Source organism: Haemaphysalis longicornis, unplaced genomic scaffold (genome assembly GCF_048455015.1).
Source record: "Haemaphysalis longicornis isolate Haplotype H1 unplaced genomic scaffold, Haemaphysalis longicornis Haplotype H1 scaffold_9, whole genome shotgun sequence".
Taxonomy (NCBI): domain Eukaryota; kingdom Metazoa; phylum Arthropoda; class Arachnida; order Ixodida; family Ixodidae; genus Haemaphysalis; species Haemaphysalis longicornis.
In genome coordinates, this window is record NW_027526460.1 from 49813169 (window position 1) to 49838272 (window position 25104).

At 47.8% G+C, this 25104-nt stretch overlaps 1 protein-coding gene and 1 long non-coding RNA gene across 2 annotated transcripts; both read left to right on the plus strand.

Moving 5' to 3' along the window:
• Nucleotides 1-3100: 3100 nt before the first annotated feature.
• On the plus strand, nucleotides 3101-11784 carry LOC144152481 (uncharacterized). Its single transcript, XR_013319176.1, has 3 exons — nucleotides 3101-3228; nucleotides 8317-8499; nucleotides 11693-11784. It is a non-coding gene; the product is annotated as an uncharacterized LOC144152481 (long non-coding RNA).
• Nucleotides 11785-11954: 170 nt separating this feature from the next.
• Nucleotides 11955-24731, plus strand: LOC144152983 (uncharacterized). Its single transcript, XM_077684596.1, has 4 exons — nucleotides 11955-12055; nucleotides 16795-16845; nucleotides 20511-20564; nucleotides 24415-24731. Exons 1-4 carry the CDS (start codon nucleotides 11966-11968, stop codon nucleotides 24577-24579), a joined length of 360 nt encoding a protein of 119 aa, XP_077540722.1. The 5' UTR covers nucleotides 11955-11965; the 3' UTR covers nucleotides 24580-24731.
• Nucleotides 24732-25104: the final 373 nt, after the last annotated feature.

Consider the following 25104-nt stretch of genomic DNA (forward strand, 5'->3'; position numbering starts at 1 on the left):
CGTTTCAATCGGCATCAGTGTAGTGCATGGAAACGCTCGAGGAAGACGAAGGCACACGAGGCAGCGCCATTTTGTCATAGCACGACCGCCACGACCAGCATTTATGAATCGAATGTTCATGCAGGTTATTCTAATCTTATGCATGGTAAGTACTCCAACGTTTTAACATCATGGCATGGAATTAACCCGCTGGATGCTTCTGGTAGCTCCTATTACCTGCGGAGAACGCTTTTCGTGATAAAGGCGGCGAGCTCACGAGTGTGGTGTCTTGTGATTCCCCTCATGCGTATTCGTCAGTGTGAGCTTCAAAGATTCCGGCCACCTCGACAGTCAGTAATCTGAGTGCTCCGGAAAGGAGGTGTTTGGGAGTGAGTCTGCGTTGGCCACTAGTAATTTCGTAGGGTTGCTTGAGAGTGGTCATTGGGTTCCCGTAAATGTTTAAGCGCGTGAATTAACCGTGAATTAACCTTTATCCTCCGCCGAGACAGGGGGCGCTTGTACCCTTTGAACTGGTGGGTGCCCAGGAGTCCCAAACCCCGCCCGAAGGGGTTCGAGGGACCTACCACATGGCCTCCCATGGCTGCTTGTGGTCCCATACGCACGGTACAGTTGTGCCTCGGCACAACTGTACCGTTTAGCGGTAGGCTCTAAACTCTTTGCTAAATCTTTCAATATCAGGTCTGTTGCAACAGCCGCTCTTCTGTAGCAGGACTCTGGTGCGAGTTACTCGGTTTATGTTCACGAGAAGTCGTAACAGCGCGAACAAAACGGGACGGAGGAATAGAGACACGTGGGGCACAAACGGGTGCTGACTACCAACTGTTTATTTTTCGGGCGTGGAAGCAAATTTGCACCAAAAACAACACAATATTTCTAAGGCAAGAAGAATCTGCATTTTTGCGGAAATTCCGGCGGTTACACGGTTCGCCACTTTTCGTGATTTTTCTCTATTTTTCTTTTTCTTTTATAGGCGAAACTCCTTAGGGGCTGCGGCTGTTGGCGTCTCCTGTCACCATCGTCGTCGTAATCATCGTTCGTCTCATGTGGTCGTGGTACTAAAACACTGGGAAACTCGTTCACACCTCGTGCTGGAACGTAACGCGTACTAAAAAAACACCGGGACACTCGTTTACGCCTCACGCTAGAGAGCTTCGAGCTTCAAAGACAAGAGACGTTTACAGCAAAGCTGTATACGTCTAGCCCCAACAGTTTCATCTCCGCTGGCGAAAACGCAAAGGCGCCAAGAATACACTTATGCACTGCATGCTTCGCCTCTCCCCAGGTTTCACGTTAGTGGAGATAGCCCGGGTTTTTTTTAGCAGGAAGAATGTTTCGCCAAATAGTGGAATTTCCAAATGAACATTAAACATCGCAGCACTACTAGTGCGCGTGGTGTGTAAAATGCCGGCGGATGCTTCGCAGCCGTCGAGCGTGTTGAGCTTGCCTGGCAGGACACTGGGCAAATGGCACAAGCGACACACCCACTTACGTGACCCTTCCTATCGAGTCGTAGACAATATTTCACGGCACGATTACTAGCAGCTGCAAAAATAAGCTATGCACAAGTCCGGTCGTCACGCACACACATAAAAAAAAACCGTATGCAGAGTGCGGTATCCTTGCGATATCTCTGAAGGCAGACAGAAATCAGGATAACAAAATTTGCCGGGTACGGCAGCCTTAACAACATACTGACTTTTGTTTTATTGTAGCCTTCTTTGCCGAGTACCCCACAGCCAAGACCGTGCAACTCCCAGCATTTCCACAAAAAATGCAGATTTAGCGAAAGCTTCACCTGTAATTGTTAGAACAGCGTAATTAGAGATAATTGGTCGAATATAATTTTGAAAAAACAAAATAAAAAAAAATAGCGATAACTGCATGGTGCACCACACGGTGTAACGCCATGCATTTCCCAAAAACGCTGATATGGCGGAAGTTCTACCTGTATCCGTTATAATAGCGTTAATGGAAATAATTGGCCGAACACAAATCTGAAAAAGGAAAAAAAATCCGGGGTCATCTCCACTAACATAGAACCTGGGGAGGGGCGAACTTATGCAGATTATAAGTGTATTCTTGGTGCCTTGGCGTTTTTGTCAAAGGAGATGAAACCGTTAGGGGGTAGCTTTGCTGTAAATGTCTCGTGTTTTTGAAGCGCGAAGCTCTGTAGCGCGAGGCCTAAACGATTGTCCTTTTTTTCTTTTTAGTACGCGTTACGAAGCGCTCCAGCGCGAGGTGTAAAAGAGTGTCCCGGTGCTTTTTAGCGCGCGTTATGTTCTAGCGCGAGGCGGAAACGAGTTTCCCGGTGTTTTAGTACCGTGACTACATGAGACGAACGACGATTACGACGACGACGACGACTGCAGCCCTAAAGATTGTGCACTAAACGTCATCGCCAATAGCTCGTTCTGCAAGCTCATAATCCCAGTTTAACCAGTTTAATTTGGGTTGGATTTTGTCGACCTCAGCCAGCCGCAACAAACTGCCCGTGATACGTCATAGGTTCAGGGCGAAGAGTCACTAGTGGGTTGCATGGCTATTTCAGGGAAGTTTGCGTTAAAAGTGGTGTCAGTGTTATTCTAATGAGGCAATCTTTGGAAATAACCAAACTTCAATTTTGTCCTCTTAGGTTCCTTTTAAGAGCTCTGTGGAACGCTCCGCGCTTCATACACACATGGCGTCTTACGAGTTGCTGCGTGATGACACAAGTTGCGGCCCCCTAGTCCTACACAGCTCCTATGCAAAACAAACGTTAGCAGAATCCACCTCCGCAAAGTATCCAACCCCGGAAAAAATGGCATATAAGCCTTCAGATAAACTTAATTTTAAAATTCCGACTAATGTCGTTTCCGACGCGAGCGTCAAATCACTTTGACGTTGCAATGTGGATCAGGTCCGTAGCAAATAATTATTGAAGTGTTCTACTACCGTTCTTTCATTAGTGTCTAACGTAGCGCTAACGGCAGGGTGAAGAAATTGTGTAGCGTAAAGTATTACTTGTTAAAGAAATATTGTGCAGCGTAAAGTATTACTTAACTTTAGAATAGGGTACCTTTGAAATTTTTTTTGGCAGCAGAGACTAGAGGATATGTGTTAGCTGTACTATGCGCCCTCTCTATAAGCTCAACATGTGTTTTTAATCTGGAGATGACTGCTTTTTTTTTCAGATAATCAACGGCGTGTGGCTCTTGTACTACGTAATTATTGGAAACAGAAAAGTTGAAGGTAAAGCGTTCGATTCTGTTCTTGAACACTGTCATGCTCGTCGTCCCTTAGCTCTCATTGACGCCAGCAGGATCGGATAAGCATTTCCGCTTATCTGATAAAAGCGTTCTAAATAATTAGTGTATGCCGCGTGTGACATACTTATCCGGTGGGTGCTTGCACTGAACGGTTGGCGTGCAGTGGACGCAGCCCCTCGCACATATGTAATTTGTGGACCCATTAGGCGTGTCTGGACCACCTCGTGAAGTTTCAACCACCTGATTTCGATCACAAGATATCCCCGTGAGATTGGCTCATAGATGGCGATAGAGTCAAGCAGCTGGTATGAATGCTTCGTTATGAGTAGCGTGTAGATAGTGTTTTTCAGAAGTTTCGAGGCCCCGTCAAATGTAAGTAGGCCATAAAAGATTCAACATACAAACCTTCCTCTGGAGTGGCCCTGGAAAGTTTCATGCCAGAAATGGGGCGAAAGAATTCTTCATTCTTACTTTCATCAAACAATTCGATCCCACTGGAAGATCAAGTAAATAAAATTAGCACCGCGACCAAATATTTTGGTCGCAATCTAAGGCTACGAAGCTAGTTCAATTTTTAAAGACGATAGGCTTTCTTGGGCTACTCTAACGCAAAAAGTTGGGTCTGTCTGTCTGTCTGTCTGTCTGTCTGTCTGTCAGTCTGTCTGTCTGTCTGTCTGTCTGTGATTCGATTCAGCCACCCGACCAAAGGGAAACGAAAGCTGCGCAATAGCTTTATATATACTCACAGCCAAAGCTAAACGTCTAAGTCCGGTGTCAGTGTTGATACTTGTTTGAATTTGTTGAACAAAAACGAGACATTACGCAGATATAAGGGATCAACTCAATACATAAGGAATGTTTGCAATGTTATTTTATTAAAATTCATGGATGCTGGGTTCTTGCGATATTAAATGGAATACTACATCAACTGTAGAAAACCGTCGCCTGCTGTTGTCAGCGCTACCTCCTGGCGGCATTTAAGAAATCAAACGGCAATAGCAACGAAAGGCTCCATTAGATGGGATCCACGTTCCGCTTGGAAAGCTCGTGGAGTAGGCGACGTGGTTCTATAAATGTCGTATTGGGGTGCCTCAATTCACTCGGGTCTCCGCCGTGCGGTATCAATGGCATCGAGAACCTGACTTGGAGCAGTGAAACATGGTAAATATAAATTGACTTAAGCTAACCTCTCACGTGTTATCTAGGGAGGAACGAGACGGGAGAGAAACAGCATGAGAGGTGAGCAGGAAAGAAAAGGGAGGCCTTTACGTGGCAGGAGCGCCAGTCGACTATCGTCTTTCGGCGACATTTGCAACGAAAGGAGCATTGAAGGACTCTGGAAAGGAGCAGATACGCGGTCATTTTCGTGGCCCAGGATCTTCTGGCATGACTTTCAAATATTCTGACAGATACTACACTTTGTGGAAAAGCGCAGTGTTCATTTCCCTCGCATTAAACGTGTTGACTAGAGTGGGACGCTATTGCCCGATTCGTCAATTTTCACTGTACAATTGAACCCCGCTCATACGTTCCTCATTGCTGAGTTTTACCGGCTGCTACGTTGCTTTTGTCTAGTCCCGGCGCAGCTCACAGAAAGTCCCATGTATTAAAAGCCTCACTGTTACGTCGTGGCTTGACACTTCGAACCCGACCGGGCAACATGCGTGGGCCGATATTTTGACGTTTGACGAGCCTCGGCCAGGATTGGCTATGGAACTGACTGCATTAAGCCGCACGCGGTTGCGATTCGTCACCACTAGATGGCCCTATGTTGCTCTATGCTATCACCACCATCACTGTGTTTACAACGGAAGTTTCACTTCAAAATGCCGAAAGTGCCTGTTTGCCATAAAAGCACCAACGCAAGAATAGAACTTGGTCTCGTCATCGTGCCCTTCAAGCTATGATAACACCGTTGAACTTGCAACCGCGTACTTTGTCGTGCCTTGATGGCGTCGCGAAAATTCGAGCTGCTTTCCCTTCGGGAAAAGCTTGCCGTACTAAACGCAGTAGACAAGCAACCAGCGGGGAAGAGAGTCGACATTGCTACGGACCTTGCATTGCCGCGCGTGGTGTTTTACAGCGATCGCAAAAAAGCAGCAATCTTACATTCTCCAGTTTTTTTTTACGGTTCGAAAGCTAAAGTTGCAGAAATACATGGTTTCAAGTCAAAGAAGCTACACTGTTTCCATTCATTTGCGGAGGTTTCCTCACTGCTGCGTCTTCCTGGTTGTTACTTTTTGGTTACCCGGTCCGCGGTGAAAAACGTATGAACGGTGTTCCTCTGTACTGCAGGAAAGCACCAATAAGCTTTGCCGCTTAATAAGCAGTACCAGCTACGATCCACAAGGGATGACGGAAGAGCGAAAAGGACGACGGCGAACCGTTCATGCATGTCATGGATTGTGATAAACAGTTTCCTGAGGATAACTTTGAGCAGCACTGAAAAGAAGAGGTTGGGGCAGAGTGCATTTTGCCCTTCGTTACTGAGACGAAGGACTGTAATAGGTTGCTTGCACTTGTGCTTTCTCCTAAAACATACCAGAAGTGAACTGCTTCTTTATTCACTACAGGGACTCGTCTTGTTTTGCTGTATGCAAAAGGCAAGGTAAAACCTACTTTTAGTGAGTGCACAGATGTGAAGGCCAATATTCAAACGACGTTTTCTTACGTGCCGCGCCCGAGTTTAGCGACTGCGAAAAAAGGCTTGATTGACAACGCTGTTGCATTGTGTATTTAAGGCGTTGATTACAGAAATTTCGAAATAGGGTTGCTGCATTGCCGACAGCGAACATTTCATGCCCAGGTTACATGTAGAGTGACCAGAGAGGCTACGACGTTTTTTAAGCTGACATTCTTAGATGCTTACCTTTAAGGGAGCACACATCTTCTTTTAAAGGGGCCATGAAGACAAAATACAAGTTTGTTTTATTCGAAAAATTGGGCGCTTTATTGCGCCCCCGATGCTTCTCCGTAATCAAACGAAGCTTTATTCACCTAGAAATTACACAATTTAAGCCAAACTTTCAATTCTCCTAGAAAATAGTGTGTTTCGGAACGTCAGCTATGATGTGACAAACAGGGTCACATAAGACAATATCGCTTATACCAATTGGCCAATGTCGTGTGAGGCAGCCCCGTAGCGCCGGACTGCCGTAGAGCTATAACAAGCGTTTTGCGCGCCGTACGCACTGGTGCTTCTATGTTTACGTGAGTTTGACTTCGTAACTTCAATTGTTTGCCTCGCCATTCTTACTTCTATAAAAAGAACATGCATTAAATGTAAACGCAAAAAGCTCGATTTGCAAACTTATAATCCCTGCCTAACTGCATCTGCTTTTGCCGGCCTCAGCTTATCGCACAGCTGCCCATAATACGTCACAAGTTCAGTGCGGGAAATGAACTAGTGGGTCGCATACCCATTCTCTGTTTTCCTAATTATATAGCTTATTTAGGGCAGTTTGCGTTAACAAGCGGTGTCACTGTTATTCTAACGGGACAATCTTTGGAATGAACGAAACTTGAATTTTGCCTTCATGGCGCCTTTTAGGGGGCACTGCTATTCCTATTTGCGTGCCTAGCATTCTGCGGCTAATCCTCTGAGGTACTGGGGGTTTTTAGCTTCCAAGCGCGCTTCTCTTGCATTGATGGCTTCTCCTGAGGAGAACGAGCACCCGCTCACCATTCCATAACATCCAGCCTCAAAACGAAGTATATATATGCAAAACTTTTCCGAGCTGCTCCCGCTACTGCGAATGGTGAAATGGTTGTGAGCTACTGACGACAGCTGTAACTGGAATTGGTGAATCCACTGGATGGGGTGTGTTGTCTTCTCAGCCACCCGGGAATGGGGGAATCGGCGGTGAGCTTTCGACTCCTTAGACATCGAGGTAGCCAACTGATTCGTAGAATAGTGCCAAGCATTTAAAACATTTTTTTGTTGTCCATGATAAGTTTGGCAGTCACTCCGTGCGAGTCGCATCTTTCGCATTTTTCTTTTAATTTCGTGGACGTTCCTAGCACGCTCATAAACTGACAGCATTCTTGCATTATCGCTCAGCTATAGAATACACCTTTCTGTGTAGGAAGAAAATAGAAAAAGGCCTTTCAAACTCAGCAGGAGAAACTAACACAAGATCGGTTCATTTCCACGATTTATTTGCAGACATCATGACCTAAAGTTGGACTCTCGAAGCTCGCGGTATTCCAATCGTAAAGGGAAACAAACTCTGAGGACAGCTAAGCGTTTGATAGTAGTTCTGAATGCGGGAGCATGAACGTTGAATTAAGCGCCACTCAGTGCTCCTTTAGATTTTGCCATGTCACGTGATCCGAATCAATGTCAGGGGTTATGTGCGTCACACCTGAAGGCAAAGTTTAGATGCTTGCGGCGCACAACGTGCCCTGCTTCGCAAATTAAAGTATCAATCCAAAGTGTTAATCCAAAGTGTAAATCCAAAGTGTCATTCTGCTTCTCAGTAATGTCATTCTTCCTGTCCTCTTTGTATGAGGTGCCACGACACGTCCATTTTATACTAGCAATGCCGTATTTCCCCCGTCTAAAGGTTAGAAGTGGTAGAAGCGCCGGAAGGCGGCAGAAAACGCAAACGCGCGCGTGCGAAAGCGTGCGCGCACGAAGTAATCATTGATTGTTAAAAAAGGCAACAGTTTTGTCATTGCGAATGCGAACCTTACCCTATACCTCTTACCATTAAATGGCTGCTCTTCCCTTGAATGTACAGTCTCGGACAAAGGAAATGAGAACACAAAAATATGAACGCGAACACGCAAAACCAAAGAATATGGATAGTGGAGATAAAAAAATGGCACTCTGTCGGTATATTTAGAGAGACATATTTTCAGCCTTCGTTACTGTAGTAAAGTCGCGTGATATCACGTTATTTGTGTGTTCTGCTTCATATTTCCGTGTTCGGGTTTCATTTGTTCACGAGTGCACACGCCACGGCCATGTTGAGCGCATTGCGAGCGTCGTCATTCAAATATGGCTGCGTAGTTCACGGGGATTTAGACAGAATTGTCAGTGTCCCCACTGTTTATTTCTGTTGTGCAGAATTTGCTAGGAATAACTGGACCGTTCCTCGCCAGGAGAAGCGGCAAGCCATCGCGGCGGCTGAACTGGAATCCGGCCTTTCGGAGGTAGAGTCGAAAAACACCACAACGCAGGCTCCTCCGGACGTCTCGAAGGAAGCGCCGCCCAACGCGACCGAGCTGAACATAATAGGCGAACTCCCTGGTAAGATTGTGGACATTTTCATCACATCCCAACTCTCGTACTAGTGGCAAGCCATCTAAACTTGCACTATCGAGTGTACATGAATATAGTCTTATTTGTTACGGCACTTCGGCGCGTTGACCCTTTGATCCCCAAAACTTTTATTATTTTGCTTAAGCGAGCGAGGCTTTTTATAATGTAACAGGACTTCCGATATCACAAATATGGCAAGAAAAAAATTTGCTTCATTAGCCATTTTGAACCTCGACCGAAGGGGCCGTCGACAACGTGGAGCACGCAGCGATTCTCTCCCGCCTTAATAATGCTGGCTGTGGCAACCGCACTTAATCCTACATTTCGGACTTCCTCACAGGCCGCCAGGCTGTACTCGCAATTGGAGATATAAAATTCAAACCAATCTCTCTTGGCAGTCGCGGTACGCCGCAGGGCTAGGTACAGTCTCCGCTCATCTTCAATATCGCTTTTTTAGGTCTACCAGGACAGCTAGAGCAGATACCGAATCTTACCGCGCACTGCATGCAGACGACAACACCCTCTGAACTGACACTCTCTCGGAGAGCCGCAGGACACACTGCAGCTTGCGGCCCAAGAAGTCAATCATTAAGTCCGGGCTTGTGGCTTACATTGTTCACCGCAGAAATCGGAACTTGTCATCATTCGGAAACACCCCCGACGACATCACGTCGAGCTCATCGAAATATCTCTTGATGGCTATTCGATAAAACCTATAGACCCAGCTACTCAAGATATTAGGCCCATACAAGCTAATACCCGAAACGACTTTGCCTTGTCAAAACTACGTAATATGTCTGATCAAGTTGTGCATATGATTAGGTGTGTCACTAACGGGCATCGAGGAATGAAAGGAAAGGACACAGTGAGACTAATTGAAGCTCTTGTCATATCTCGCCTCATTTACGTCGCCCCATACATGGTCTTAAACAAATCTGACATTGAAACACTTCACAGGATCATTCGGAATGCATTTAAGCCCTTGGGCTTCCCATGAATACATCGACAACCAAGCTTTTCAAATGGGTCTTCCCAACACCATCTAGGAACTAATTGAAGGCAATCTCGCAAGCCAGGCAGGCCGCTTTGTTCTGCAGTGCATCAACTCGCCCTGTGCAGCACAAAGCCACCTGGCCACTTTGTCATGTGAGTGGCGTAGACATATTTCGGTACGATCCCTGCCAAAGAATATGAACCCCGACCTTCATCCCGAGCGCAGGACCTCCTGCAGCCAATCTCTCTGACGTGTCCTACACCGATGCGGTGAGCTACGCTAACAATAAAACCATGGTTGCTGTGACAACATACAAAAAACATTTAATTACATGCGCATCGATTCGGATGACCTCCCCTCGAGACGCCGAAAAACTTTCCATTGTCTTAGCCCTCACCCAACCTCATTCAATGCTCCAGGAGAGTCATCACTGGCTTTCAAGAAACCTGCCGCGGTTTCCTTTCAATGAGGGTGGCATCAACGACCCTACGGGTACTTCAACACTACCGTCCATCTCACCGAGTAGCGATCGTTTTCACACCTGCCCATGCCTCTGTAACGGGCAACAACTTCTCCCGCCAACAGGCTCGCGAACTGGCCCACCGAGCCCCCGAGGTCACCGCAGCTCCGACGCCTCTTCTCACCTATCAGGACATTACTGAATTTTACCGGACCACCAGACAAAAATTCCCTTTTGCCCTCACCCATCCCTCAGCAAAACTGAGGAAATAACACTCCGACAATTACAAGCAGGGACGTACGTACACCCGGTTCCAATTAATGCATTGTTTCCCACACAGTACACCGCTCTATGCAAATTTTGTCCGCAGCTAGGTAACCTCCAGCATATAACTCTGGAATGCGCTCACAACCCTCCCTACCACCCCTCTCCACCCGTTTCATTACTGAGCTGTGGAAGACACTGTCGACCAGCTGTCAACTGGAGGATCAGGCTCTACGGGTGACAAGGGCCAAGGCGGCTAGGGCAACGCATGGATTTCCGGACTAGGGTTCTACTGTCACAGTGGAGCTCATTAAAATATTTTTCTCTGTCTCTCAAACGGGTTTTAGGCAAAGTGCAAATTCGGGCAAATTCGCGACTTTGCAAATTCGCGAAGTGCAAATTCGCGACCACCAACGTTTCTTTAAGTAAGAATACACGTGGAATTGCATTTTAAATCACAAAGTACAAGCAATAGTACGCGTAAAGAACCGGCGCGAACTGGCGCTATATATAAAAAAAACAACTCGAAGTTTTGTTTCGTGCTTGTCCAAGGAGAACTTTTCCAAAAAGAATTTGGCTCAGAAAACAAAAGATAAGGACTGCATCAATTAATGGCGCGCAAGAAATGCGAACCCGGGTGGGGGTATCAAACTTTTGTTAGAGTAAAACAAGATGGCGAACATAAATTGTATAAAACAAACCTCCGTTTCGCTCATCGTGGGAGCAGCGAACTGTTGGGAGGGAAGAGGATAAGCGGTGGGGAAGAGAGGTTACGCAGTTATGAGAAAGAGGCGGTAACTTATTCTTCTTTTGAAGACACTTGCAGTGAAGCAAGCATGCATGCGGCCAATTTTTATTTATTCTGTGCGGACTGTTTGCGTGGCGCAAAAAAAAACTATTTCTGAAAAAAAAGAAAGCCACAGTTTTTTGCCGAATAAAGCTGGCAGGGCGCCGAAAGAGGCGAAGTCACTGCTGAAAAAAATTAAATCCAGTTCCACCCAGTGTTAAATGTGCTCAAACAATGGCGCTGTGGTTCTCTTGCGTCAGCTCCGGCGTCAACGGGCGCTCGCCATAGAACGGCAGCGCTGTCGCCGCGCGAATTCTGCGGATTCCGGAAAAGAATCGGCACCTAAACGTCAGCAGCGAGAGGGAGTGGAACCCCCCCCCCCTCCTCCCCCACGATGAGACCACTACGACCTCTATTGGAGGGTCTGGAAACCGGTTTCTGCGAGGCCGCCGCAATGTCTGGAAGCCTGCTCCTATCCCTGCGTGACGCGCGACCATCAGCAGACTTACGAAATTGTGCGACCTACAACAGCTCCGCTGTTAAAATGGTTTTCCTCTAGTATCCCTTTAGTTTATTCAAGGGGAGGTGTGACACATTCGCAAGGAAAACGGGGCTTAGCTGAGATAGGCAGTGATGACAGAGTCTACAATGAGGTGCAATCGTTCCTCACTCGCAGTGAGTGGCTACGTCTTCGACCTGATCTTCGGAACCGAGACAGCACTCAACCTGGCCTCGGACATTATGATGCAAGTGTCTTTGTGTTCATGGGTACGTACAGGGGTACACCACCTGCTTTGCCCTATGAACTCCTTGTATTCGCATTTCGAAATAAACTCCCTCGTTTCTATTAGAGACTAAAAATAACACTTTCACCATGCCATGAATGTGGTACAGGGGATCTCAGTCCGTTACGTTCTCTCTATCGCAGAAATCTCCCGGGACAAAGGTCATGCTGCGGGTCTTCTTCGGCTGGAACTGCTGCAGTACTGGAGTGTGCTACCTCACATCTCTGTTTTTGGCTGATTTTCGTTCAAGAACCGTGAGAAACCAACATTTATCTCGATTTGAAGTACACCACCCGCTGTAGGCAGTACGCGCCTGAACTCACGAACTTTGAACTTTAGTCGCAGTAAATCTCAAGGCTCAACTACTTCAAGCGAGATTACTAAAAATATGCAATTTGTTCAAATACTGCCTTAGTATTCTTTTGTACTAATCAGGTAAGAAACTGAAGCCTGCGATCATTTTTTCACCCCGGAACACCCAGAAATAAAAATTGGATTTGTGTCACCTCAAATAAAAAAAACATATTACCCAAAGCAAACACTACATTCAGTATACACAATACTTCGTTGTCGGAATTTTCACACTAGCGCCGGTAATGACTAAAGATCAGCGCGAAAAAAACACGGCACAAAAGAATGAGAAAAGGACAGGATAATTTGTTCAAATACTGCTTTAGTAATCGGTATGTACCGACCAGTTAAACTGATTCATCCGATCATAGTTTACCCCGAAATACTTTTAGTTAACCAATCGTATTGCTCAGAGTAAACACTACATGTAATAAACACGACGCTTCTTTCGTAGCAGTTTTAATCAGGTTTTAACGCAGTTTTAACGCGGTAGCGCTGTACAAATGCACGGGTTCTCGCGTTGGGGCGATGCTTTGAGCGGCAGCGGACAGGCGGAAATCTTGTGGAGGAGCACTGTAACAATGGCTTGCAAAGCGACACCCACTGCCATCCGTCGTTTCGCTTGTCGCTTTTCGCCCTTGTTACAGTGCTCCTCCACAAGGTTTGCACCTGTCCGCTGCCGATCAAAGCATCGCCCCAACGCGAGAACCCATGCATTTTGTACGGCGCTACCGCATCGTTTCGAAACGACGGCCTCTCGTTTTAGAGAATTGGGCCCCAGGCGTCGCTGGTTCGCCATTTTCGTACGAAAGAATTTTGTTCGAAGAACATAAGAAAGGGTGAATTTTTCAGACCTTAGCGAAAGGCTGCTTGGAAGCGTAGTGTATTCCACACCAATCTGCCTCGGCGCGCTTGTTCTAAAGCATGTATCCTGTTGCGGTTACGCGTTGCGTGCGTACGTACGTGCGTCGGGATGAAACGAGTAGACTGGAGCGGTGACTCCTGGATTATTTCCTAGTTTTCGCTAGTGCATATCAGCTTTGCCACGGCGTAGAATATCCGGTCCCGCTGCACCTAAATTGCACCAAACGCCTTTCGTCGCACCGCCAGTGTCCCCGGGACTTCGCCGTTCGGCGCTGCCGCTAATAACCCGTCCTTCGTACACGTTACGAGCGCATAAACCTGGCTTCAGTAAGCTTTGCGTGTGTTTTATCGCACTCCAACACGGTATTATGCACGTTGACGCAACCAGACCTAATCCGTAGCGGCAGAATTGCGTTGAGCCGGAGCTTCGACGTTATTTCCAACTCGTGTGAGAACGAATTCATACATGAATGCTCATGAGATAAAAGTGTGGCAACCAGCAGCTCAAAGCGTTTCATTTATACCAGGAGTCGTCAGCCTTTTGAGGTAGAGGGCCGAGTTGCATGAAGCATATATACCGCCAAGGGACAGACGGCAAATAAAGCCGGCGGGGAGAGGGCTTTTAATTGGACCGGTACAAAGAAAGGAAGTGCATGCATACGAAGCAATGCCAACTGGAAGCGATCTTGCTTTGTTTCTGCTTGTGGTTAAAATTGCCCTGGCTGCTTTCAGAAGTTACAACAGTAGGGGGTTCTGATGTCTTATCGGGGGCCGAATAATCACGAATGACAAGCGCAGGTTGCCATTCCTGATATACATAGTTGCTCTGTACGTAGGAAAAGAAAAAGAAATGTCGCCAAAGAGCCATGAAACGCGTGAAACGATGGGCGCCTGTCATAACAGCGTTTTAGAAAGCATTAGAGAGTTTTAGCTGACAGTTTTCGACGCTCCGCTCCGGTATCGGCGGCCCGATCAGCGCAACCGGAGCCAATGCCGTTCGCGGCCAAGCGCGCCACGCATGCGCAATGGCGCTTCCGCTTGCTATCGGAGCGGAGCGGACCGTGAAAGACGGTCAGCTAAAACTCCCTATTATAGGCCATCTTTTGGGTTGCCACACAATGTCTACGCGACCGATAAGTTCTACTTCGCAGCGATACTCCAAAATAACTAGCACATTGCACCCATAAAGCCGCTCCAGCGCTCGCGGACGCGCCCCGGCCGGCCCATTGAAGGCCACGGCGAGGAACGCGCCCGAAAAGGCCAGCAATACCGAGTGTCATCACATCGTCCAACATGGCTCCGCCCAGGCCGCCGCTCTGTAAGCCGTGTATGCGTGATCCCTCTAACGAATTTTGAAGCGATTCTTTAGTTACATGTCGCCGCCGCGTCCGCCCGGTGATACAGGGTCGTTCTATTTTCGGTGACTTTTCGTCGTGGTGTACACAAGCGTAAAGAAATTAAAGCCGTTCCACTCACTGTGAAAGCTGTCGAAAGTGCATTGCAGTGATTCGCCATAATGGCCTTTACCTCCGTTATCCGCTTACTGCCACCACTTCATGCAATTCAAATTTCCCGCCTTCGCAGTGCTCGCGCGCCCCCTGCCTGAAACTGTGCCATCGGGAGTTCTGTTTTCGTGCTTTTTTCTCCCCGCACGTGCCGGCGTAGCACTGCCAAAAACCAACCCAACGGTCGTCCTTAACTAAAGGAACGCTGGCACTGACGGTTAATTACGTATATTTTTCCTCAAATGTATCTATAGTTTTCTTTGCACTAAACAACGGGAAGATGTGTGACGAGCGCCAGCGTTTCACGAGTTTTCGAACGCTTATGATTATATAACATGCTTGGCTATCGAAGCCTCTGGGATACACCGTGAACAACAGCATTACCCCGGGACGTCGCCTTGGTGCTCTATATACTTGGGTCGAGCGAGCGAGCTAGGACGACAAGGCGAGCGCCTAAAATGATCTGCACTTAAAATCCCGCCCCATTCTTTCCATCAGCTTTTTTAGCCGTGAGTGGAGTGCGGGACTCATTAGCAGAATGATAAATTAAAAAAAAATGGCCGCGTATCTGCTCCTTTCGTTGCAAATTTCAAGAGATTAGAGTCCGTCGGCATTTGCCAAGTAAATGACTGTCTTCGCTTTTCCGCTCACCTCTCGTGCTGTTCCTCTTCCGTCGCGCTCCTCTCAAGGTACACACGCTGAAGGCAATTGCTCAAATCAATTTAAATTTACCATTTTCCACTGCTCCAGGCTGGGTGCCTCGATGCCACGCAGACGTACGGCGGAGACGCGCGTCAATCGGGGCGCCCTACTTCAACATTTATAGAACCACGTTGCCCTACTCGACCCGCGTTCAAAACAGAACGCGGAACCTATCTAGTTGGACCTCTTGTAACTGTTGCCGCTTGATTTCTTTAAATGCCGCCAGAAGCTATAGTGGCGCGGGCGACAGCAGGCGACGGAGTAAATTTTTTTCTTCAGTGGATGTAGCATTTCATTTCGCAAAAACCGGGCATCCATACATTTTTTTATAAAGGAACACTGTAAATATCACTTATGCATTAATTTTATGTCTTATATTTCGTAATGTCTTGTTCTTGTTCAACAATGTTGGCAAATATGAACATTGACATGGACTTAAACGTTTAGATTGGGCTGAGTCATTGGCTGGGTGGCTGAATCGAGCCACGGACAGACAGACAGAGCAAAATTTCTGGATTCAAGTAGCCTAAGAACGACTATCGTCTTTCAAACGGCCCAAACAGAACGCAGAAACTCAAAAGGCCCTATCACAAAGCTGTAATTACCACGTCGTGTTACTGCAGTAGCAGACGCGCACAACCAGATGTTATTGCTGGTATCACAGAGAAGCGAGGCATCATGGGCAATATCCGTGCAATGCGAGGAGAGCGACGAAACGAGAAGGGCCGCAAGCGAAAATGCGCAGTTTCGATTTGCAATAACTCCACTAATACTTATCACTTTGACGAAATTATTGAAGTACTTGAGTACTAGAGCAATGATTTGTCCGGCAATGCGAACACCGATGTATTGGAAACACCTCTTTCAGGGTCCCTTTAAATGTATACCCAAATTTGCCATTTCTATACAGCTGCAAAGCCAACTTGAGGAAGCTGCTTCAAGTTGCAGAATCTGTGTGCAAGAGCCGAGTTTGCGTCCGCTTGTGCTGCTTTTGCTGGAAAAACGTTTTGTTTCCGCGCAAGAATAATGGCGCTGGCACGCTCGAAATGGTTTGATTAAAGCTGCTTTAGGCAAATTCAAACCCTTCCGGTCAAATTTTGCAGGTGTGCAAACAAATTTTATGCAAAAAATAGTGCTCTTCCACGTAAAACTAGTCGGTAAGAAGTTTGACTGTATAATAAACGGCAATGCTAAAAGATAATAAGCCAGTGTGATTTAGTTGTACACGTTGGGTTTTCCACAGCTCAGAATCTGGTCCAGACGGGCCAGTATGTTCTATAGGTTGTAACCGGTAAAATACGTACTGACTGGAATTGTCAACTTTCATTGGTACGAACGCTACATTTTATGTCAGCAGTCGCAGGGTGCGCTTCTGGCGAAGCGGAGGGAGTTGGCAAGGTTGGGGTTTAAACATATATCCCCACATGATGGAGCGCGACCCAGCAATTTTTCGGCACGCCGGCTTTCGATGCCGCCGGCTGCTATGAACAGGCTGCTAGTTATAAAGCCGACAGTGCTGAACATTCGTAAACACTTACTTGGATACAACTTCCCTGTTTACGTTTCCTCAGGCGGAATTTCACGCCAAGCAGTACGAGGGCATCGATGAACCGACCTTCCGCGTAAGTACTACACTCGGTTTGAATCACTGCCGACAGTTTGTAAGGCACGTAAATACTTCGGAGTATCCTTGCGCCCACTTCGAACCCTTGACCACGTTGCGGTTGGTTATACCGGCAGTTAGGTGATTTCATTGTTCAGCATTATTCTTGCGCTCCAGTTACTCTCGTCAAGATGAAAGAAGACTGTTCGCAGGTTGCTCCAGTTATAGTTTCATACAATATTATTGCGGGAAGCTCGATGGCTCCAGTCCCCTTTATACTTTGTTTCCCATGCCTCGTTTTGCTACGTTATTGATTTCAGCTGAAGTTGAGCTCAATCGGAGACTCGCTACCACTCTCTTTGTCAGTGTCCAGCTGACCTGTATCCTCCGCCCGAAGCGCGGGGGCTGGCTCTTACGAGCGCGGAGGCCTATAGGATCAAGTATTTGCCACCTCCTGAAGACTCCAGGTTGCCGCATCCCTCTGGGCAACTGAGATTACCTCAGAGAGTCTGGATTCTTGCCGAAACAATGTTTATGTCCTTCTCCTCCTTCTTCGTGACCGCTTCACCTCATGCTGAAAAGTGCGGCTCTTTGCTTCTGAGTTAATAAGGGGCTCATGCCATGAGCCCGACTCGTCTCGCTGTCTTCTCAAGGCGAAATCCTCGAGCTACCCCCTCTGGAAAAATCGCCGTCGTCGTTATTAATCCTGTATATATGTTTATATGTATCCTCTCTCTCTCTCTCTCTCTCTCTCTCTCTCTCTCTCTCTCTCTCTCTCTCTCTCCTGTACACCTGTGTTCCCCATTCCCCACAACCCCCCACACCAGCAGGTGTACGGTGTCCACCCTTAGGTGAGACAAACTACGCCTGCTGGTGGTCTTTCCTTTCCATTTTAACAAAAAAGTCATTCATTCATTCATTCATTCATTCATTGTTGTTTTTGTTGTTGTTGTACCGTCAAGAAAATGGCCGCCTCTGCAAAAAGTACATAAAAACACCCCTGTAAAATTCCAGGATGTTAGGAACTGCATGGTTCTCTGCAGTTGCATTCCAGTGCGCCATGTACGCACGTTACCCCGCGGTAGTATAAAAGTCGGGAGCTCTGAGGCGCCAATGTGCTCGTTTCACCAAACTGCTAATAGAAACGTGAAAGTTGTAGAATAGTGCGTGTCACGTGGCGCCTTAACGCGATGGAACATGAGTAAAACCGGCGCAGACAGCCCGCGAAGAATTCTGATTTTAGGGAAGCTGTGACGTGTGCAGATCTTTTTTCTCGCGTCGTTCGTGCCGCAACATAATGAAATGCCGGCGAAGAAAGAGACGCAAACATGGTGTGACAGAGAAGAAGGCAGTCGAAGTGATTCCCGCAAAAAAACAAAGAAACGAAACCGAAAAAAGAGGCGCAAATGTGGTCTACCTGTAAGCAAGCTGCTACTAAGTATATTACCGCGTTTTCGGCTTGAAAAGGCATATGCGGACTTAGGTGGCCTGAAGAATATTTACATTGAGAGGGAGTGGGGCGTGTTGCGACCGAGTGGGGGCACCCGATCCGAGCTCCGTGGCCTCCGACATACGAGTGGTAGCGTGTATGATGCGAGCGGCCAGCCACTGTTGCAACCGTGAAGAAGTCCAGAAGCCGTAGGCTAACGTAACTGTTTACTTCATTGCGAGAGGTGAGCCGAAGCCAAAGAACAATGCCCCGACGGGCGAGGTTACAATACAGGACTCGAGCAGAGCGACAACATCGATTCGCTGCTCTAACAGGAATGGGTTACAGCGCTTGCGGGGGTCTATTTATACTCAAAAGCGGTAACGGTAAAAACGCAACAAGCGGCAACACTCCACGAACGTCACACACACACACAACACTCTTTCCAGAGTTCGTAGCCTCGGCGCACGTTGAGTCCGAGAGAGGGGAGAGAGGAGGACTCCGCTGAGTTCGCGGGGCCTCTGTGTCCTTGAAGAGCGTTGAGACGAGCCTCTCCGGCAGCCGCCGAAGTTTCGAAATGCGCCGAAAGCGAAGCGTCTGAGCCGGGCTTGTCGAAACTTTTCACCGACATGGTGGCGCCTGTTCTCGAAGGCGCACGCAGTGGCTTCGCCGCACAGCCGAGGAGTGATGCGGGAAAGTACGGCGGCGCTGGCCGATTCGTAACAGGCGTCAGAGACGCTTACGGAACACAAAGACAGCCTCCGGATTGACGTCGATTTCAGACAAACTTGTTCACTTCAGGTATTTTTCAGCTGCTAACCGCGATCGCAGTGAATCTCCGGTTGTTTTCAACATCATGTCAAGGTTCTCAATTTTGTGTTATTTGTTTCGAGGATTTATTTTAAAAAAAAGCTGCTCTAGAGTAGCGTTAAGTGACTTCAGTTAGCGATTCGATTTCCCTTCCTGCCACAGTTTTTTGTGTTAGAGATGAAAGCGTTGAATTTAAGGCACAATTACGGCTTTTTCGCCTTGGTCACGGAGCAGCTCGCCAGCCGCTACAAGTCTAGCCAGATATCGCCAGCTTCAGTCAAACTGGGCCTCTTAGATTCAGCCCGAGGGGACCACAGGTTTAACAGGCCTAACGCTACGGAAGAGGAGAATCGGTCTTCTCTGCAAAGGTGCAGTAATGTAACGAGACAAAAGCGCCCCAATCAAAAGCATTGTTGCGTGTCGTTGGGGCCACCATGAAGAGGTAGAAGCAAAGACTGAAGCGCAAACAAGCGTAAACGATAAATATTGAGTTCAGATTCTTGCATCCACAGGCGAATCCAGACTGACCACATGAGGAAGGGGGGTGACGATACTACATGTGCAGCGTGAAAATTTCGTCTTCTTGGTACATGTTTTTCAAACAGTAGCGCGCAAGACCGGGGACAAACAACGAGCGTAGGCATGCACAATGCTAGCACAGCCCTAAGTTAATTCTGTGCGTGTCTACTCGCTGTTTCTCTGTGGTCCTCTGCACTGCTGTTTGAAAAAATACTGCATTGTTCAGAGGTGTGCATGGCTTCGATGGTGGGCGCTGTGTGGCAGTAACTGTAGCCCTTGGGACGCTAGTTTTAGAAAAGCTTCAAGGTGGTAACCGCTTGCAATGGCCACATCCTCTTAGAGAGAGAGAGAGAGAGAGAGAGAGAGAGAGAGAGAGAGAGAGAGAGAGAGAGAGAGAGAGAGAGAGAGAGAGAGAGAGAGAGAGAGAGAGAGAGAGCATGAGAGCATTATTCTACAAAACAAAGCAAAAGCAAAGAGCACGTGTTCGGATTTCCTTTTCCACGATTCTGTTTGAGCTTGCTGCTCTCCCTGCAAGTTCCATCAACCGGAGCTCAGTTGCGCTGCTGGAGGTGGCCAGTTCTCTCTCGCACTGCACATGGGAAGGGTTGGAGATTGGCCTCCTGTTGGATTATTGCTTCTAATCGTTCTGTGGTATGGAAATGCATCAATACAGTGCTTGGATGCGCCGAAGGTAGATTGAAATCCACCAGGCTTGATGGCCTTTCGTAAAGCAAGCTTTTACGTTCGGCCAGATGAGTATCACATAAACAGTTACACCACAGACGCGCTCCGGGCGTTTTCTTTCTGAATTGTGCAAAGCGCTTTTACTTGGAAGCGTATAAGAATTATAAGTTTCCCTATTGGTCTCCGAATGTTTGCGACTGAGTCGCCAAAACATCACTTTATCTCGTCTCCCTTGTTTACAGGGTGGGGTGAAGACCATGCTCCAAGTCGTATTCACTCTTGTGCTCCTGGTGAAGGTAAGACTCGTTGTTGAAAAGTTCGTCGCGACATAGTTTAAAGCATCTGAGGTATGTCGCTTACGTATCGGGTGTATGAATTGGTCATATGATTATGCAACGTTTGTGCTCCTGAATCTGTGGCCCAAAAACGCAAAACAGAAGAATACCGCAGAAAGGGTTTGCGTAGAAATAGGGAATAGTTTAATGAAAGTAGGGTGTAGGGTTTCTAAGGAAGAATTTGAGGGAATCTGTGTGTGTGAGCCTTTGTCTATTCTGGCGGTCGTCGCCATCCCACTTAAGCCTTTTTTAGTCTCTCTTCCTCCGGCAAAATGGGCCCCTACGAAAGCGGGTCCGTAAAAAAGTCAACCCTGGACTAAATCTGGCTTTTATTCCGTTTAGCACGCCGCGAAGACAAAATACAAGTTTGGTTCATTAAAGGGACCCTGCAATACTTTTTTCAACTTATTTTTTTTAATTCTGAAATGCTTGCAGAGCGTAGTCACCCATTACACAATTACATAGATTAGGGGGCCGCAAAGTACCTCAGCCAAAACTTACTGCTCTAGGCCCTTCAGGTAACTTGAAAACTAGCTCAAAAGACTTTTCGTTCTTTCCCAGTTCTGGCGTTCTTCGACCGCTCTAATTACATCGTTAAGGCTACGTAGCGCTTGTTGGTCGGTTTTCCTTCAATTACAGCAATGAACGCATTCGATAGCATCTTTACAAATAAAGTCACAAAAAAATTAGCCCCATTTTCCCGAAGGGAACGCTGAGTAGATGCGGAGCATCTCGGGGTTCCGTTGTGTTTCCGTTGTTGTTCGTAGAACTTCATCGGAAGAACGGAGTGAAGTGGAGTCAACCGCAGCAAGCGCTGAACTGAACGCGCGTAGCGCGCTACCCGATTTACATTCAAGGTTGAAGGAGAGGAGATGAGAGGAGGAGAGATGCGCAAGCGCAGAGGATTCGCGCCGACGAAGCTTAGGGTCCGCCGCTCGCTTCAGGCGTTTGCGCTCAGCGTCACCTGCCATTCGCTGCGCAGCTTTGTCTTCAGTGGACGTATAGCGTTGCTGTTAGTTTGTGGGGTGGTGCTGACGCTTGCTTGCGCCAACCCACTAACTGACGGGACTGTTGCTTCCATCACACTTCATCGGAAGAACGGAGTGAATTGGAGTCAACCGCAGCAAGCGCTGAACCTAACGCGCGTAGCGCGCTACCCGATTTACATTCAAGGTTGAAGGAGAGGAGGCGAGATGAGGAGAGATGCGCTAGCGCCGAGCATGCGCCGCGAAAGCAGAAGCGAGAACGCGGGAGAAGCGAAGGCGAAGTGCACGCAGCTGGTACGAGAGAAGAAGTGGCGGGAGTATCGCGCAGCTGTGGGAGAGAGGGAAGGAGGAGAGTTGCGCATGCGCAGCGTGAGTGCGGACGCCGACGCGGGACATGGCCAAACTATAAGATGCTCCGCATCTAAAACAAAGCAGAAACGGAAGGCGTATCTGCTGCGACGAGAAAATCACGCAGTGCTGCTCTGTGTTGCCGATAACTAACGTTTTCGCAGTGCTTCCAGATGCGAAGGAAAGAGTGAAAGCGTTTTTCGAAAGTGTTGCAGGTTTCTTTAAAAAGGGTGCTTTCTCCCGACAACGATGCTGCTAATTTTATCTTCCAATTCTAAGAAATAATCGAGATAACGAAGAAGACACATGAAACAGTGGCGGCTCGCCAGAAGCTTTTCGGCGAGTTGTCAATGACGCCACAGAATGTTGTTTCTGCGATTGGCTGCCGCCGAGCTGAGTCACGTGACAGGGCGATTTTAGTGGGACGTCCAGTTCCTCTGGCCCTACCACTTGAATGCTAACGTTTTGATAGCGCACTGATAGCCATGTTTGTAGTTCTCGCCCATATCACGTCACTCCTGCCCCTATAAGCTGCTTTAGTGCAAAAACGGAATTTGTATGCTTGGAATTTTTGGGTTAAAAACCGTATTTCGTGGTTGTAATAAAATAGAGTGAATTGCCAAAGGCCAGTTTTTTTTTTTAAATTGAACAAAGTTTTTTGGTCGTAATGGCCCCTTTAACCGGTTTTATAACTCCATCGATCTCGTTTTGAGTTCGACTTATGGAACATTGAAAAAGCCTCTCGAAAAAAAAAAAATTGCAGAAAGTTGATTTCTCACTCTCTTCATCGCGGTTGCGATCGCAATGAGGATATCGCGACGTGCTGCTTAGGAACGCATCTGTTAATAGGTACTCGTCTCGCTTGCAGCAGGAACTAAGCAAAAAATAAAAAATAAAAGCGAGAAGCCGGAATGATGAAAGGGGACGATAAGGGACCACAGCAAATACGCATGCACGGCAGGTTCCGAGTTGGTAGACCTTCTGCTGGCCCTGCTTCTTCTCATCCCGAAAGCGGGCACGCTGTTTCCAAGTGCCCGCTGGTATGCATGCACTTTGTAATCTGGCGTTATTTCTTACCCTGCGGCCCTAGCGGTACAGGCAAAACGAATTTCAATGCGGGGTCTGAATAGCTTATCACAGCAGCGTATGGTGCTTCCTCGTGACCGACCTGTACAGTGTTCTCTTCCTGAAGGTGGATGCAGTACGGGTACGGATAGTGTCACTAAATGAGATACAGACTACAGTCACGAAGGCGCGCAAGTGAGCAACGCCAGCCATTTTGGTGTTCAACAGTGTTGCCATACTGCCACCTCTTCTTCCTTACCGCTAACAACCCTGCCGAAGACGCAGCTAAACGGCATCTAAAATTGGACACACGTCTGGTGCTGAAGTATTGTTACACGCGTTATCTTTCATTCGCGTTCAATCAACGCTAGTCGCGCGCAGCCGCAGAGCAGGGAGGGCAAGCTTAGATTACCACAGTTGACCGACTAAAACGCCCGAACCATAAAATGGTGGCGCCCGTCGCAGTGTAAACAAGTATCACGTGCTGCGAACTGACCAATGATCACGGCGGCGGTACGAAACAATCGGAGAAAAGAGTGCCGATGCTTTGCACCCTTATCTAGTGACAGTACATACGGATCCTCCATAAATCGTGCGCAACTTCCGGCATGCTCTTTTGCCTTGTCCACCCATCTGTAGCTTAGCCTTTTAAAGACGATAGTCTTTCTTGGGCTACTAAACCCAGAAATTTTGGTCTGTCTGTATGTCTGTCTGTCCGTCCGTCTGTCTGTAGCTCGATTCAGCCACCCCCGGTCAAAGTAAAATTGATATTGCGCAATACTCTTTTATACTCACGGCCAAATGGAAACGTCTAAGCCCGGTTTATGTGTTCATACTTGTTAACTTTGTTGAACAAGAACAAGACATTACAGAAATATAAGACAGGAAATTAGTACACAAGGGATATGTACAGTGTTCCTTTATTAAAAAATTCCTTGATGCTTTGTTTTTCGATAGCAAATGATATTCTACATGTACTGCAGAACAACGCGTACCGCCTGCTGTTGTCCGAGCCAACTCCTGGCGGCATATGAGAAATCACGCGGCAACAGCAAAGAAAGGTTCCACTAGCTAGGTTACATGTTTTGCTTGGAACGCACGTGGAGAACGGCAATTGAAGTCGGCCGCCTCGATTCACGCGCGTCTCCGCCGTACTGCAGCGTTGGCATCGATGAACCCCGCCTGTAGCAGTGGAACGCGGTAAATTCAAATCGCCTTGAGCAAACCTTTAGTGTGTGTTTACCTTGGGATGAGCGCGGCGGGGCAGGAACAGCATGAGAGGTGCGCGGGAAAGCGAAGGGGGGCATTTCCTTGGTAAATGTCTACAACAACTATCGTCTTTTGACGACATTTGCAACGAAAGCAGCAGATACGCGGCCAATTTTTTCTTGAATGTGATCTCCGTTGCGCAGATCTCGGTCTTGGGCGGCATATTCGTGTTCCTATACAACTGGGACACCCCGTCGAAAGAGCCTGACAGGCCCGGAGGTGGCGCACAGACACAGCCTGTAGCTACAGCCACGCAAGGGGCCGGCACTGCGGGTGGCGATACAACGATGACCGACCACTCCGAATAGGCGCCTCCAATGTAGCGTGTCCCGTAACGGGCCGCGCCGCTGCCCTTTTCTGGGCGTATGCAACGCACGTGTACGCGCCTTGAAGTTACTCGTACACGCATTTCCAGATTCGTTTGCCGCGAACCTCACCAAGGCACCACGCATGTAATAAAATGCCGACATGAGTGTATGTGTGGGGCATGGCATCGTTTTCTTGGCTTTCTGTTTGGTTCAGTGAGTCTTGACTTCCTGTAATTATAGTACTGTACCGTGGCACAACACCTGGCACCATGGGTGGCCCGGGTACGCAGCACGGCTGCCTTTATGGGGCACTGAAGTTATTTGCACACATTGGAGGCTGTGCAGGTTAAAGCCATGAATTTCTGGGACACGTTTCGACCACCCTGAGTGCGTTTACGTGAACTTATGTAGAAAAATCAACACAAAAGTGCATTTCTCGTCTCCGACTGCGGTGCTCGCCGACCCTCCGACCACAGCGCCAACAAAATCAGCCGGCGGCGGGCCACCCCGATTTGTCTAGGCAGG

Excerpts from the sequence above, each read along its gene's own strand:
- LOC144152983 (XM_077684596.1), top strand. The coding sequence starts at position 11,966 with ATGCTGCGGGTCTTCTTCGGCTGGAACTGCTGCAGTACTGGAGTGTGC. Across the intron at positions 12,056-16,794 it reads CTGATTTTCGTTCAAGAACC|GCGGAATTTCACGCCAAGCA; the intron begins GTGAGAAACCAA and ends ACGTTTCCTCAG. Across the intron at positions 16,846-20,510 it reads TCGATGAACCGACCTTCCGC|GGTGGGGTGAAGACCATGCT; the intron begins GTAAGTACTACA and ends CCTTGTTTACAG.